Source organism: Squalius cephalus (assembly GCF_949319135.1).
Source record: "Squalius cephalus genome assembly, chromosome: 3".
NCBI lineage: Eukaryota > Metazoa > Chordata > Actinopteri > Cypriniformes > Leuciscidae > Squalius > Squalius cephalus.
The window spans coordinates 38,008,895-38,026,775 of NC_137124.1; the positions used below are offsets into that span (position 1 = coordinate 38,008,895).

The 17,881-nt window shown below is 38.0% G+C and overlaps 1 protein-coding gene across 1 annotated transcript in view; it reads left to right on the forward strand.

The window, feature by feature from the left end:
- Positions 1-650: 650 nt before the first annotated feature.
- rell1 (RELT like 1) overlaps positions 651-17,881 on the forward strand; it is a 30,131-nt gene continuing 12,900 nt past the window's right edge. Inside the window, exons 1-3 of the mRNA XM_079866776.1 lie at positions 651-2,186; positions 8,179-8,376; positions 14,212-14,286. Of these exons, the coding sequence (XP_079722902.1) occupies positions 2,162-2,186; positions 8,179-8,376; positions 14,212-14,286 (298 nt within the window). The 5' untranslated portion in view covers positions 651-2,161. The remainder of the gene's footprint in view (positions 2,187-8,178; positions 8,377-14,211; positions 14,287-17,881) is intronic.

Sequence of the window (17,881 nt, forward strand, 5' to 3'; positions counted from 1 at the left end):
TGCTGAATTCGATACCACATACTAGCATAGTACTCTTACTACTTTTACCATAAATTTCGATGGCAAGAGTAGTAAGAGTATGCTAGTATTCTGAATTCAGCATATTTGCTTTTCAAAGTTGAGTATCACAGTCAAAGTGACTTAAAAGCCTCAGTCTTTTCAAGTATTCTCTCTACTTCGAGAATGCTTGAAAGAGATAGTGAGGATTACCATCAACTAGAAAAAAAACATCAAGAGTTAATTATAAAATACAATATTAACAAACTAAAAATGAACATTAAATGATTTGTATCCCCCAAAACATTCAAGATCCATAATTTTTAGGATTGTATAGTATAGGGGCATTCTATTAAAGAATTTGTCTATAACATTTAATAGGGTTTCATTTTCTTGTTCATAATAAGAATTAAGGATTTTTGCAGCGATTATTTTGGAAGACGCTTAGTATTTGCCATGAAGAATATAGAAATTCACAACACTTAAAGGAAGCTCACTTATAACTGAAAATGCTGACATCATTTAATCACACTTAAGGTGTTCCAAATCTGTATTAATTTCTTTCTTATAGACGAATCCGGCGAAACTACCGGAAGTAAGCGGGCGCCATTACTGAGCTGTTGCTGGGTAGCGTTGCGCCATTGCCTCCTATTGGTTTGGTTGCGTCCACTGGAATAAACAGCCCGCGATTTACGACTGTCACTAACGTTACATCTACAACTTTCCTATTCTTCCTCTGCCGAGTTATTTGTACAGTATGAGTGTTGTTAATGGTCTGTGAAAATCGGACAGGTCCCTTTAGAACTAACGTTATGTGTTTATCATCTGGTAGAGTGTGCATTATCCAAACCATCCGGAGCTCAGATCATTTTGACCCTCTATCAGTGACCTGTAGTTGGCATTTTGTTGATCATCGGATGCCAGGCGAAGGAGAAAATACTCTTGAATACCTTTAAAACAACCGAAGGGGCGCGTTGGGGCAGTAACATTACTGTTATGTCTGTTGTTAATGTTTGATTTGCTTGACTGTGACTCTCACTCTGAGAACCAACAACGCTAGTATATAGCAGTTAACGTTAGCTGTACCCTTTCCTTTTTAAATGTGAAAATGAGATAAATAATGGTCACAAATGAAAAACATGAATTCGTTTATTTGATATCATTTATTCATTTATTTTTTGTTGCCAAATGAACAGATCTTTTTATAGTTTCCTCGTTAGCTAGCCTAGCTAGCATAGTTATTGCCAAGCTATTTTCATAAATAATCTGTAAGATCGTTTGTACCTTCATCTGTGACTGGAGGCCACTGTCTAACATCATCAACCCAACAAGTCATACTGCCTGGCTGTAGCTGTCATCGAGGGTGCGTTATCACGGAGGTTTGTTTACATACCAGTAACAGCTCAGTAATGGCGTCGCCACAAGATGGCAGCCTACACAGAACGCTCGTCGGATTCGTCTATACTAAACACAAAATAAGATTGAAGAATGTCGGTAACCAGACATTTCATGGACCCCATTGACTTCCATAGTAGGAAAAAAAATACTATGAAAGTCAATGGAAATACTATGAAAGTCAATGGGCCCACCAAATATTTGGTTACTGACATTCTTCAAAATATCTTCTTTTGTGTTCAGCAGAAGAAAGAAATTCATACAGGGTTGAAACAACTTGAGCGTGAGTAAATGATGACAGAATTTTCATTTTTAAGTGAACTATTCCTTTAAAGCGCAGATGCCGACTCTAGACTTTTCCGGGTTTCCTCTTCCTCTGTGTTGCGCTTGTACGCATGTAGAAAGATGCTGCCCTCTGCAGGACTGGAAACGCACTAAATGCATGCATGCATGCAAACCAATACCATTCGCAGACAGGACAATTTTGTACGTCCAAGTATCTTTACAAACGCCTTTTGTCCTGGGGATTTTTCTACTTTCGAATCCGAGTAACTCAAGTCCACCGGACCTTGTGGGTAACAGCTTTCACCATTGCTGTACGAGGTTGCAACTTTAAGAGTGGGATGTCCCTCATCATAGCAGTGATAAGAATGAGGAAACACCAGTAAGTTAGCCGTGGATGTAAGCAAAGCTCACGAGTCTGTGGACACTCCAGTCCGTGTCCGAGTTCATCTGTGGACGACAGATCGTCGGTCACACCGGTGGGCCGATGGCAGATTCCACCACCGCGTCACGTAAGTAACGTTACCCACCCCGTGTAAGACATGCTGGGCAGATCGATTCATCCCTTCTTCGGCAATTGATAATCACGCATCCACACACGCCTGTATTGTATCAGTATGTTTGTGGCGCACTTGGGTGAATGATGGGGGTCCTTTGCGCAAGGTGCGTCTGTCTATCATAAAGTTATGATGACCTGGCATTGCTCGCGACCCAGCACGCGCTGATGCTGCCGCATGTCCGACTCCGAGGATCGATATTTGGGATTTTTTTAGTTCATTGTCGTGCGAACAGATTTGTTGACATTAGAAATTGCACTGCTCAGGCTGCTCTTTCATATCTCAGGGGACTTAACTGAGTTATCAATTATGTTTAATTTTACTATCAACTCCTAAAATGTGTTTAAAGGAACTAAAATAAACAGTTGAAGTCAGATCAATGAAACAGCATTAAATGTTATTGCTTTCAAACAGTAACGTTAGTTCTATAAACAGTAAATAAGTCTTCTTCGCTAATAAAAATATTTCCAAAAGAAGCCAAAAAAATCTAAATTTTGTGTCACCAAGCAACATAAACTGAAAGCTGGATTGGAACAGAATACGACTGGGGCGAAGCGACCGACTCAAAGCGTTCGGTAATCTATGGAAGTTTGTTTCCGCAAAAAAATAATTATAGCAACACTGTCAATGCCGAAATGAATTTGTTGTGGTCAGGTGGTAGCAGCTCTCAGTGAATTCCCGGCTTACAAATTGTAATTACGAGCTCTATGAGGACATTAAAGCTTTTTACGAAAGTTGAAATCTCGTAAAACGGTAATTACGATATGGCTTAACGCACATTTACTTCGCGATCGTTAAAACCGTATATTACATAGGCCTATATTATGATTGTTGGTAGAATGATATTCGGTACTACATCCGCCATGTTGTTACTGTCACCTGATCTTCCAGCATCAGTTGCGTCGCTTCACTGCCATTCATAAATCCTCTCCCATGGCCTCATGGGATAGTAAAGTGTCCATCGAATGCTCACTTCAGAATCTCTCCATAAGTAGTAGGCTAGGTCATCCTGGGACTTTTTGCCTACTGTTTTTTGCATACTATTAGATTAATACTGTTAGATTTTGGACGCAGCGCAATACTGCCCGTCAACTTCTTCAGCGACCTTGGTTCCGGAAGTAGGCTATTATTCCATTTATTATTTTTTTCCATAGAAATGATTAAAGTCTTTAAAAAGGAGATTTAAAATTGTGATTGCGAATTACAACATTAATAACTTTGATTTGAAACAAAAAAGTATTTGAAACTCAGACAAAAAGACTACACGACTGTGTACTTTTGGCTTTAACGAAGGAAAGAACGACAATCCCATGAAGCACTGCAAATGACAACCAAATAAAAAAATGACAGATAAATATAAAACTGTTGATTGTGTTACACGTAGTTTGAGAGCGAAGGGAAACTGACTGTCTCGTCATTTGCAGTTATTGCTAAAGAGTTCTTTTGTTGTGGTTTGCTCTTTTTGATTCTCTCATTGGTAGATTTTTTTTTTTTTTTTTTGTAGAATCCTGGGGAAACTGATGTTGATTGATGTAGTTTTGCTGTTAAACCCAATTAAAACACAATAAATAAATAAAAAGTTGAAAAAATGCATGGCGTTAACAAAAGCATAGGCTAGCTAATGCCTTTAACCTTAGCTCAAGGTCTGTCTGTAAAGGTTTACAAGTTATTGTTAAAAATCAGCCAAATTCCATGTGGAGAAAATGAATGGCTAATTCCAGATCCCGGCTCTTGCATTTATAGAGAGAAACCCCATCTAAAACCCAAAGTATACTTCACTTGTCCAGTATACTTTGCAGTGCACATGATGTAAAAACACAGACACTCTTGAAATGACAATGAGATCTTTTCTGAAACTATTGAGTGCTTAGTATGAGATAAACGAGAGATTGCAGTTTTACATTACAATTTTCCAGGAGAAAAATCGAAGAAGCAGGGGACTTAAGTGAAAGTCTCCATTTTCTCTCTCTGGTGGGAAACAAATTTGAGATATTGAAGATGATACAACTTCGGTCTGTATTAACCCACACAGTATCCTAAAGTATGTGTTGTCAGCATTGTTCTAACTTGCCGTTCTGAGTGCTAATCTAAATTACATAATACTAGATCTAGGAGTGAGGTAAGCATTTTTTTTAATTTTTTTTTTCAGTTTTGTAGCAAAGATCTGTTTGGAATGTGGATTGAATACAATAGAATAGGCCTATCCAATTTCCCCACCACACCTATTTCTGACTGGAGCGCCACAAGCAGCAGCTGTTGTCTAAAAGGACAGCGTCCCTGGATTATTACTCAATTTGATGAACAGCAGTCACATGTTTGGATTGCTAATTGGAAACTACCAGTCTGAAATCTGCCTTTCATTTAAACTGCACTCTGCCTGAATGTCATTGTGTAGTTTGCGCAGATACTGAAATGAGATTGCGATTTTGACGTCATGTCTTATCTGCCCGTTTTAGTACTCCATTAAGCAAGCGGAATGAAAAAGAAGGATTGTTTAGTTGGAATGCCTTCCCACAACTTACTCGAGTGATTTGAGAGTGTTTTTTTTTTATGACTGCACTTGTGACCTTAGATTACTGAGATTCTCTTCCATTGCGTTGTTAAGCCTGGATGCAGAAGTGGGCGGTAACTGTAATGCGTAGTTTGAGATGTTTGTTCATATGTGAGTCACATCAGATCCCTGTCTTGCTAGTCATTCTGTCTGTTCAGAATTGCTCTGGCATTGAGCCAGTTTAACAAGATGGATGGTCACTTCCTACTCACCCAAACTTGCTGTATTATCATCTGTGTAGGCTTACTAGGCCTTATTATAGGGATGGGCATCTCAATTTTGTAGTTGAGTACTATAATCTATAATGTAAAAAAGGGGGTTATAAATTACTTGAAAATAAAAATGTAGCCTAAGTTAAAGGGATTGTCCAATCAGGATAACCAGTACACACAGTGCATATTAAATAGGGCCAACAGAAGCTCAAATACGCTTGCTTGACACACTTGACAACTATATTAGCGCCAACACCAACGCACAATAGCGTTCTGATCTTTAATAAGCATATGCTGCTGCTATGTCTTCTGCTGCTTTAAATGCTCAAGCTTTTTAAAGCCAGGTGGGTTCTGATTGGCTGTCAATGTTTTTGTCATCAGCTGGAAAAAATAGTTCTGAAAGTGATTCCAACAATATTGTTCCTCTCTGTCGTTATCGTTGTGGTGTGGTGTGGGCATCTCTATTCTGAAAGAATTAGAACGATTATTAAAACTTTACAGTTACAGATAGATAAGTATACGTAGATTCCACATTCGACCGCTACAGACACGTCTTTGCACTCCCTCCATCTTGGAACGGTCAGCGTGTCGTCACTCACAGTAAGGATCAAGAGATTTAAATTTCCGGAGAAATGGGATAACGGTTCACAAGTGAGAATGTGTTAGTTTGTGTTTTTGTAATAACTCACTATTACAGGTTTTTATGGTAACTTTTTAATGTCGTTTTAGCTGTCGCCTTCATCTTGTATTATGTTAGTTTAGCTAAATCATCTGCTGAAGTCTATTGCAGATATAGATATTCATACATCCGTCAAACTACAGTTGCAGACGCTCAGTCATCTTGCTCTTGAATGTTCACGGACCGGATTTGACCCTTCCAATATGGCGGACGGTAGACCATAGAAACAACCACTAATGAGGCATCTATGTGTGTGTATGCCATGTAGGAAGACACATCATGGCCATATTCCAGGAGGACAATGTAAAGATTCATCAGGCTTAATCTGTGAAAGAATGGTTGGGAGGGAGCATGAAGAATTATTTTCACACATGAATTGGCACCTCTGAGTCCAGACCTTAAATTCATTGAAAGTCTTTGGTGCTCCATTAGACTTTACAGAGTGCATTCATTCACAATTTGAGCCTGATGAATCTAGACATTGTCACCCTGGAATATGGCCATGTTGTTTCTTCCTACATGGTTGTTAAATAAATGAAAAGCTACACACTCCATTGATTAGGGTTAGAAGAACTGTTGCCAAACACTTGTACACTTGTAAACATATCACCTCTTACCAGCAGACAAAGGCATAAGCTAAGTAGTCGATTACTTGTGTACGTTCCTTCCTTAGTACATTGTATTGTAGGCCTCTGCGGTCTGTAAATGTAGCAAGTCCAAGCATCAGTGCATGTGATATGCAGACATGCAGTAACAGACATTACAATTGGCTCTTTGTCTGCATGTGTGCTTGGCGCATAGCTTGTTGGGGGTCAGAGTTCAGTCCCAGAGACTGAGCAGGGATGAACAGGAATGCCCAAAATACAGTTTATATAACCCTTTGACCTCTGGTGTTCAAGACATGCTTGAATAAAGAGATATTTGTGTAGAGTTCGATTTTACAGATAAGAGTGTTGGGTGAAAGTCAGGTGTTGGTGTGCGTATTGATTTTTTTTTTTCTGCTTTTATGAATTTATGAAGGGAAGAGACTGAGAGAGAAACCTGATTGCGGATCCTCGGAAACTGTGGGAGTTGTTTTGAGAAGGGAAATTCATTTTGTATGGGATCAATGGAGACATTATATCTTGAAGTCAACAACCGCTATTCTTCTCAAGAACTATTGACAGACTCTAGGAACAAACACCTTTTCCCATGCACTTGTGATGCAAATTAAAAAGTTTCGGAACCTGATATATATATTTTTTTTTTTTGTGATAAAAAAAAAAAAAGAATTTTCTGAAGAAAATTAATGATATGGTGCTAGTGCGATGTTGGAGATTGCCAGAGTGTTTATATAGGCTACTGTATGGTTGCAAAGGTGTTCCGATTGGTTTTATCACATTGGTAAATTTGTGGTATTTTTTTTTTTGGATCCCCTGGAGTAAAATGTAAATTCCTCGGTACATGGAAATTATTATATCAGAGTACCATGATATTTCTTCGGCAATACATAAAGGGTTATGAGTAAGAGATGTAGAGAGTGATGAAATGAGTGTAACTGTACAGTGGAAATTTACAGGGATTACTGATCCCCTGAGTCACTCGCTGCAGGGTACCATGCCAGTGTCTGTCCTCTGTGCTGTTCTCCGAGGTCATTCTTTCCCTCTGCAGCCTTTGCTTTCACTCATTCTTGCCCTTTCTGTCATTCTCTATGTATTTGACTGACCAAACACTTGGCCTGTCTCATTTAGAGCTGTGTAATGTGTTTTTCTGTCTGTGCAGACACTAGCTCTCAGCACTTATTGAATAAGCTGAGCTAACTCTGCTGTTAGCTCTCCTCTATGGCAAACGTTTCCGAGTATAGTAACTGAATGAAGTTATGATTTAATCTAGAAATTGATCAACTAGGCTAAATTGTCGATTTTGTGCGAAAGAGTCATTTTGTGTATATATAGGCTAAACCTATGCAAAAAATACTTCTGGAAGCGAGGCTGTGGAAAAAGTGGGTGGGCAGTTTTCAACTCCTCTCTCGACTGCAAAGCAGTCAAATCCAGTCGAAGACGCCTAGATGCTATAAGGGGGAGGGACATTCTCATTCTTGCCAACGTGTTATTGGACAAAAATTTGTATACACCCTTGAGTGCAAGATGAGTAATCATTATTTTTGGTTCATTTTCCCAGAAAACAGAAAGAGTGTAAATTTGGTCAACTTTAAGGGGCACATTAGTATATAAAAATGAACAGATATGTACACAAAGCCCCAAAAACTGTTTTAGTGGGGTGTTGTAATGGCTCAAACTGTCTTTGATCTCTGTAACTATAAAATCCATCTAATTTGACTAATCTCTGTCAGTTTGTACCATACATAACTTTTGGTTTATGTATAATGCATTAGATTTTTTATTTTTATTTTATTTTTCGCCATAACTAATTAACACGTTAAATCAACAGCCATAATAGTTCTATGCAGCTCTAAGTAAAGCATTACCAAACTTGTTTTATTAATTGATTGTCTCCTTTCTTCAGCTGGCAAGGGTGATGGGAACTCAGGTAACCCAGAGTATATTGCCTTTGTTCTGGTGCCTTTCTTCTTTCTGATGGGGCTTCTGGGAGTCCTCATCTGCCACATCCTGAAGAGGAAGGGCTACCGCTGTACAACCGAGTCAGAAGATGAAGAGCTTAAGAAAGAGGAGGATGAAGAGGATAAAGATCCAGAAAAAGGAGGTGAGTGTTTTGTTGAAATTTGGTTAATATTGTGCATAAATTGACCATGTTTCTTAAAATGGCTAAAGATGGTCAAACTTCCTCCAAAATAAATGGCACCTCATCATTCAGTTCCTGTGATTTTGTTGAGGGCAGTGAATTGCAGGAAGGAGTTTGTGAAATCAGGGATCTTAAAATGAACATTCGAGCAGCAGCTATTTATTTTTTCTATTAATTGGTTCCTCGTTGCCTGCTGAAGTCAGATGGTTTGTTTATTAAAATGATTCGAAAGCTGTATGGTGTATAAGCAGTAGATTGAAATGAAAATGAAAACTGAAGGAGTAAATATTTTTAAACTACTTTCCTCTTAGCAATCAGTTGAAGGACCGTTTTAAGTGGATACGTGACCTCATTCCATGGTGTTTCAAGTTCTTGTGGGATGGCGGACTTAAGCTAAGGTTTATATTCAGCCCACTTGAAAGCAAATTGAGTTTTTTCTTGTTTTCAGACATTATTTGCTTTGGAAGAGAGGTGAAGAAATTTCATGGAAAAGAAAAACTGTAGCCCCTTCTGTTAAGCCTCTTTTAACGCACTCGCTCTCGTCTTATTTTATCTCATAAAAAAAAATCATCTTCTCATTGTTTTGACATGTCTTTGATTAAGTATTCACAGTAATCAGTTTTAGTACCGTCAATTTTAGATTGGAGAACAGCCAATACTTAATACTCCACTCCATCGTGTTTCTTCCTCATCTTAGGGAGTTTTTCCTTGCCACAAGCCACAGTCGTCTTACTGATGGCATTTAGCCTTTATTTTCTAAAGCTGCTTTGAAACAATATGTATTGTGGAAAATGCTGCACAAACTAGATTTACTTTCATTTTCTTAAGAGAATGTGAGTAACAGCCAGTGGGATTGCCAGTGGGATTGCTGTATGGTTAAGGTGTTGTCAAGTCACCTTTATTTATATAGTGCTTTTTACAATACAGATTGTTTCAAAGCAGCTTTACAGTTATGACGGGAAAATACTGCAACAAAGTTTGTTTCGGCTGTACAGCAGAACTTGAAGAAAATAGTGTCATAGTCCAGCTTAAGTAAGATCAGTGATGGTTCATTTTTGTTGTAAAAAAGTTATTAATTTAGTTAATTTATCTATACAGCCGCTCTGGAGAAATCAGTGATGTCATCGTCCAGCTCAGTTCAGTTCTCATATTATGGTGTCAATGCGGGCAGGTCAATAATATTGTTGAATATTAAGTGTCACCAACTAAGCAAGCTAAAAGGCGGCAAAGGCGACAGTGGCAAGGAACCAAAACTCCATCAGGTGACAGAATGGGAGCATTACAGGTCAGATGTCAGATCGGAACGTTCAGAATATTTATCCAGTTCCATCTGGTTGAAGATTGGAGTCACGCCAGTATGGAGACGGGTTTGTTGAGGATCAGTGCCGATGGCTGTCGTGTCGATGAGGCCTTCACAGGGGAGAGTTGACACAATCTCTGCTGACACGTCAGAGATGCGTTGTGGTCATGTCTAGGCGCAGGTCCACCATCTGATCTGGATTTGGCCCAGAATCCGCCGGCTGATTACAGTAAACCTTGGGATAAACAGAGAGACTAAAATTTGTGTAGATGCTGTTCTTTTTATGATTTAACAAGTACATCGGGTGTTATAGGAAGTGTTCCCCGGTCCGACTGACCTAGTTTATGCAGCCTAACATAAACCGTTCTGCGTGATTGCGACTTGTGCGTTTGTTACTTACTGGCTTAGGTCAAAAGAATCCATCCCATGTCTCTATAATATACTGGGGGTGTATTATTACAGAAAGATCCTAACTTTAGAATCCTATCTTATCTGTCTGGTAACCATGGCAATTTCAGTTAGGACCACATTTAGGACAAAAGCTGTCAAGTCAAGTCATCTTCATTTATATAGCGCTTTTAGCAGTGTAGATTGTTTCAAAGCAGCTTTACAGAGATAAACGTATAATTTATGGTAACAGAGATTGTTTTGGCTTTATAGCGGTTCTTTAATAAAGTTATTTTCCAGCTAAAGTTAGTTTTGATTGATTCGCTTCCGTCACAACGATCATTTGTTATTACATTAGGGGCCGCTAAGACGACACCATTCTCTCTACACAGACTTTAAACGCGAACCTGTGATAAACGCTGATGGCGGTCACATGCGCATTAAGAATTGATTCTATAGTTATGTGCGTTTGAATATATGTGTGCAGGTTTGGAAATCCCTACAGACCAAGCCTAAACAAAGTACTGGTGTTTCCTTATAATTTTGATACAGAATTTTATTTTATTTTATCCCTTTGGGGTAGGAACGCGAAACGAATTTTCCCGACAACGCCTTATCTGTATAGTGGTAGAGGGATCCTCCATAGGGAGAGACTAGTTGGCACTTCAGCACTGCGTTGTCATCGGTCCAGGCGAAGGTCCTTCGTCAGATCTGGATCCGGCAGGCTGTGAGAAAACTTCTGGATAAACAAAGACACTAAAATTAGCGTAGATGCCATTCTTCCTATGATGTAACCAGTACATCAGGATTTATGGGAAGTGTTCCCGGTTCCGGCTGACCTAATCTATGCAGCCTAACATTGAATTATAGAAGTCTATAATGTATTATGTGAATGCTAATTAATCTATTACAGAATACAATTTCCTAAGTGCATTATCTTATTTTAACTACAAATAGGAAAAGGGTATTACAGAAGCATCCTAACTCGAAAAAAAAATCCTGAAAACCGTCTTAACTTTAGGATAACCCCTCCTAACTTCAAAACTTTTTGAAAGCCAATAGTAAAAATCACACTACAATAGCTTTGTTCGAGAATGACGTTACATTTATTAATTGTATAAGGTGAAGAACAGTGATGTTTGATGGTGGAGAGAGACTTTTGGAAGATCCAGATAATGTGCTGCGCTTTGATGACAAAATACTTGTAAATAATTACTCCCACAACATGCAATATTACAGTTAGAACACAAACTGCGACCAACATTATGGTAGCCATTATGAGTCATCACAGAACAGATACAGTACCGTAAACGCCATGATACCGCAGGCGCAGACACTTTTTTGGCAACTCTGTCTTTGTCTTCGGGAGTGAGCCAAGGTAAAAACTTACCAAATAGAAGAGATTTTACCTTTTCTACCGAGCTAATCAAAACTTTTATATCTGCAGCCCTGAAATTAAAAGCATGCCAATGTTGTTTCTCCATTTCAATCTTATGTTTACCTCGAAGCAGCAGCTTTATTTGGTCGAACACGATGGAGAGAGTTAAGATTTCCTAGCTAGACATAAGATATGATTTTGTAAGATATTAAGATAAGAATGCTAAATCAAGTTAAGGTTTGCCTCTGTAATACGAATTTCAGAAAAATCCTAAATTTACTTACCTTACCTTAAGTTAAGACTAAGATAGAAAGTGTCTGTAATAAACCCCCTGGTTCCTAGAAGTTGATTGGGTCACTTTAGTGTCTGAGATATATATTTTTGATAGGTCCAGATTTTGAACACTTCAAAAAGTAACCGCACATATATTCAACAATGTGAGGTACCATTCATGTTCATAGCGCAGACAAGTACAGTGTGAGGTGTGCACCTAAGTACACTAGAAACTAGTACTATATATTACATGTCGTCCTGCCAAAGATACGTCACACATGCTAGTGAACATGCTAAAGAACAAACTAGGAAGAGAATTTGACACACCTTATGTAAAGAACAGGGCTGGCCACAGTAATTCAAATTGTATTGTGTTGTTCTCCGTGTTCACCTTTCTTACGTTTATTGTTCGTAACCAGTTTTTGTGTTGTTTAAAACTGAAGGAGGCGTTTTAGCTCCAGGAAACTGGCACACATTCTCTTCTTATTAACTTTTCCACATTTAAGCTAAAGGATCAAAAATGTTATTTTTCTAATTGGATATGGTTTTTAAATGTATTTATTTTTAAAAGTCTCTATGTATGGTTTGCATGCTTTTCTAGGAATGTTCACGTGGCATTGTCTGAATTTTAGGAAACTTAAAAGTGTGTGGACTTGTTCAACCTGACACAACCTGAGTCTCTCTCTCTCTATCTATCTATCTATCTATCTATCTATCTATCTATCTATCTATCTATCTATCTCTCTCTCTATCTCTCTATCTCTCTCTCTCTCTCTCTCTCTCTCTCTCTCTCTCTCTCTCTCTCTCTCTCTCTCTCTCTCTCTCTCTCTCTCTCTCTCTCCCCCTTTATAATCTGCCTGGACAGTGACATTTATTAATATGTGAAATTAGCTTTTATTTATATTAAATTTTTTTGTTTTAATAATTTATGTGCTTTTGTCATTTTTATTCATGTTTGTTTGAATATTTCTTTATAGCTTTGATTTATCTTTTTTTTCATTTTAGTTTCAGTATCTTCAGCTTGCCAAGGCAACATTTATATTTATATAATGGCATATACAGTATATTAGTTAACATGAACTAACAATGGAAACTTACATCTATAGCATTTATCAATCTAGTTGTTAATCTCAACATTTAGAGGATGTATTTAGAGAATACATTATTTAAAATAAAAAATGAGATCTGTTAACATTAGTTCATGCACTGTGAACTAACATGAATATTTTTATTAACTAACATTAACAAAGATTAATAAATGCTGTAAATATATAGGCCTATTGCTCATTTATAGTTTATGTAAGTTAATGTACTAACTAATGCTAAGTAATGAGTCCTTATTGTAAAGTTTACCGTTTTTGTTAATGATAATGCTGAGTCATAATCTCTGCTTTGTCTAGAATCGTTTTATTTTTTTATTTTGCCTACAATACATTTCCTCCTGAAAGTGTTTTTTTTTTTTTTTTTTTCAGAATATATTTGTTAAAAGATATTGAGAGTAATTAGAGCCACTCACCAATTTCCCATGAGCCTCTGCTCTAATCAGGATCTTTGGGCCCAGTGATTTGATTTAATTTGTGGATGGATTTACAATTGTGGCTTTGATTAGAGCGAAACTGAAACACGGCTTTGGGGTAATCATTGTGGGTGTAATTTTGGCTTTTTTGTTGTTCGTAAACTTGGACTGACCCTACAGGTATTTTGGCATTGTGTATGGAAGTTATTTAGCTGTAGATTAATACATGCAAATCAAAAACTATCAAATGCAGATTAGTCGTCATCAACTGACTCCAGAACTGCGTATTTTTCTGTCTGATTCCCAGCTGTGAAATGATCCAACACAGGAAGTGTGTCCTGTCGAGCAGGGGTCCATGGCTTCAGGAAGGACATGGGTGGTGTGTGTGTGTTTCTGTAAGCGGCCCCCTCTGAGCAGTAGTTTTGCAGAAATTCCCATCCATATCCAGATGCCTTTATGAAGCCTTTCACTGAAGTCAACAGACCGTATTTATAGTTAGTTTTGTAAATGTTAGTGTTTTCTGCTATCATAAGCAAGTCCTTTGTAGTACTACTGTGTCAGCAAAAATAATGTTTCATACCACCTGCATATTGAATGTGATGAAATAACAAACACTAATAACAGTTGGTTTGGGATGACAGTTGGAGACAAATGCTGTTAAACCAGCACACTTTCTCTGTATGTTTTGTGTCACCTCTGTTGTTGCATTTCTGCTTTGGTTCTGCTCAACACTAAACAAGCTGAGTTTTGTTTAGTTGAAAAATAAACATCACTTATACTTTAATCTTCACTTTATTAATTTTTCTAACAAAAGCAAGGTGACTTGTATTCAGTTGAACAAACTGTTGTTCTTCTATTTTTAACAATCTCTCTCTCTCTCTCTCTCTCTCTCTCTCTCTCTCTCTCTCTCTCTCTCTCTCTCTCTCTCTCTCTCTCTCTCAGATCTGAATGACACCTTCAGTGATACCAACGCTGACACGGTGGGCCAAATTGTTAACTACATCATGAAAAATGAAGGTAAGGTGAATGAATGTGAGGATAAAGATGAGTTTAGACATCACAACACTTGCTAATGATTAGTACAAGGACACAAGGCCTCTCAGAACTGATAGCATGTCTTTGTGGGTTTGTATACACTGAGGGAAATATGAGATGTGGTAACCCGTCAGTCACATTGATCGTGATGCAGCATTGATTGTGACGGAGCATTAACAATCCTCAGCTGACCTCAGAACAGTGAATCAACATGTTCTCCAATCAGCTCCGATGAGTGTCTCCAGGCTGATTCAAATACCTTCAGCGGTTTCAACTGACTTCACACAATCTACTTAAACCTGGAAATAATATTTTAAAACTTCATAATTTACTCACCCTTAAGTTGTTTCAAATCTGTATGAATTTCTTTCCTCTGCTGAACACAAGGGAAGATATTTAGAAAAATGTCAGTAACCAGACAGTTGATGGACCCCACTGACTTCCATAGTATTGTTTTCCTGCTGTGGAAGTCAATGGGTCCATTAGCTGTCTGGTTACCGACATTTTTCTAAATATCTTCCCTTGTGTTCAGCAGAGGAAAGAAATTCATACAGATTTGAAACAACTTAAGGGTGAGTAAATGATGACAGAATTTTCATTTTGAAGTGAACTATTCCTTTAAAGGCCCACTGAATTTCCTTGAAAGGCGCAGCATTAGTCAATGTGTTGACGTAATTTCCACTGAAACAGAAAGACAATGCGGGACATATTGAACAGCTCCTCCACTTTTAAAAAAAAGACAATAGCGTTTAGATTATATTACAGCTCGGCCAGAGCCGTTCAGCAAGGTAAAGCTGCAGTTTCCTCCTACTCTCTAACAGTTTCTCCTCCATATCGCTTTAAAATATAGCATTCTGTGCAGAATTAAAATGGTTCAGATACGTTTTATGGTCTGCGCCGACTGCTCTGTGCTGTCGTGCCTCTGGACCGTAGCAGACTGTGTGTGTGCTGCGACGGTTTGCGTGACACAAACTTGAAACTCGCCCCAATGGAAAGCATATTTACACTGTCTGAATCGTGACTGAAAAAAAGTCAAAAATTTCATGGTGACTTTAAAGCTGTTCGCAGTAAGATGTTGGTTATTTTCATCAGTTACGGGTTGTTAAATCTAGAGAGAGAGAGAGAGAGATGAGAGATGTGTTGTGTGAATTACCTGGTCTCTGTTCAGCATCTCTCTTTATTAAAGGGATAGTTCACCCAAAAATATCATTCCTGTCATTAATTACTCGCCCTCATGTCATTCCAAACACGTAAGACTTTCGTTCATCTTCGGAGCACAAATTAAGATGTTTTTGATGAAATCCGAGAGCTTTCCGGCCCTCCATTGGGAGCAATGCAATTTACACATTCAAGGTCCAGAACGATAGGAAAGACATCATTAAAGTCATCATGTGACTCCAGTGGTTTAACCTCAATTGTACGAAGCGAGATCTTTGTTTGCACAAAAAAACATGATGTACCTCTATTTACGAAAATATTGACCTGCAATCCACCACACTCCAGACCTGAAGTTGTTCCGTTAATGCGCTTTGGATAGTATTATTTAGTAAATATAGAGGTAAACTATGTTTTTTTGTGGAAACAAAGCACTCGCCTCGCTTCTTAAAAGCTCTCAGATTTCATCAAAAATATCTTCATTTGTGACCCTGGATCACAAAACCAGTAATAAGTCGCACGGGTATATTTGTGGCAATAGGAAACAATACATTGTATGGGTCAAAATTATCGACTTTTCTTTTATGCCAAAAATCATTAGGATGTTAAGTATTAAGATCATGTTCCATGAAGATATTTTGTAATATTCCTACTGTTAATATATAAAACGTTTATTTTTGTGAGTGAATGCAGTAGGGCTGTACTCAACCAAAGAAAATCTTGGTCGACTGAAGTCCTGAAGTTTTCGACTAAAAATCGACTAAAAATGACGTTAGAAAAAAAACGTTAAATTAATTAGCTGCGCACTGTGCGCAGTACTTGGTAGCCTTGTTGCCCGCCTAAATGAATTATAAATAAACATAAACTAGTAGGCTATTTGCAGTATTAAATAGTTTTTGACGTAATTAATTTGCACTGAAATGAGTCTGACACACGAGTCTGTCGGCTCTGACAGCGTTGCATCACGTGCACCTGCGCAATATCATAGCCTATGATTTCCGAAAATAGTAGCAGCTAACTGTTACTATGTTGTCAACTAGGTATATCATGACAAGAACTTTTGAGGAATATGTAACATAATTTAGACAACTGTTTCTGTCATATGTATTATAATAACTGACAGACATTATAATTTCAGCCGCTCTGTGCAGCTCGCACAGAGTGAGGCTGAACCTATTTTTTACAGTCTATGGGCTGAACATAGGAGCTCAGCTTCGCGGGCGGCTGAGACACGAATAGACTATTAACTTAAAGCTTTTACTCTTAAACACAAAAGGCACGTCCACTTTAATAAAAAAATAATATTTATTAAACAAACCAGATCAAGTAATATTCAGCAAACCTTCTAGTAGCCTACTTTCTTCAATCTGTCCGTCTTCTCCGGTGAGTTGGGCTAATCCAAAAGAAGTGAAAACAAGGGGGGTGTTCTGAAGACAGACTGTTACCTGTGAAACAGGGGTGCTCTGAAAACACCCCCATTAGCAATTAGTGCTTTCCACCTGATGAAATGAACGCGGCAAAACTGATGAAATGAACGCGGCAAAACTGATTACCAGTAAATGAACGCGACAAAACTAATGAAATGAACGCGGCAAAAAATCGACCAATCAGAATTTTGGTCGAGCCAGAACGTATCGACTAATCGACTGGGAGAATACAGCCCTAGAATGCAGCACAATCACGAACATAAATGGACAACTTTAAAGGCGATTTTTCTCCTTTTTTTTTTTTTTTTTTTTTTTTGCACCCTCAGATTAGAGATTTTCAAATAGTTGTATCTCGGCCAAATATTTTCCTAACAAACCATACATCAATGGAAAGTTTATTTATTCATCTTTCAGATGATGTGTAAATCTCAATTTCAAAAAAATGTACCCATGTTACTGGTTTTGTGGTCCAGGGTCACATTTGTGTTCCGAAGAATAAATAAGTCTTTCAGGATACAAGGAATACAAGGATATTTCAGTAACTTGTGCATGAAATGGAAACTCTGATCTGAGAATGGAAAATAGTGGAACTGTAGTCTATTTAGACCTGTTTAGAAAAACATCAGTAGTCAATCCATGGTTACTCCTCCTGATCACCAGCATTTCAAAACGTTTCATTCCCATCAGTGTGACGTGTGAACATTACTCATGTTTGTGTGTTTATCTTTCATATTTCACCATCTCCACAGCTTTGTCACAATGCATGATAGCAGCACAGAAACATCTTTTCAGGAACATCTAGTGGAAGAACACAATTCATGTAGCTGCCAACTTCTTAAAATGGATAAGTTGCTCTTCTGTGTAAATGGAAGGAACTGAAAGTTTTGTGAAATGCCAGTGGTTGCGCAATTCAAGTGCCACCCTATGAAAATGACATTTAGTGTGGCATCTCCATGTCGTCTTCCTCTGTTGCATTAATAAGAGACCTGTACAGC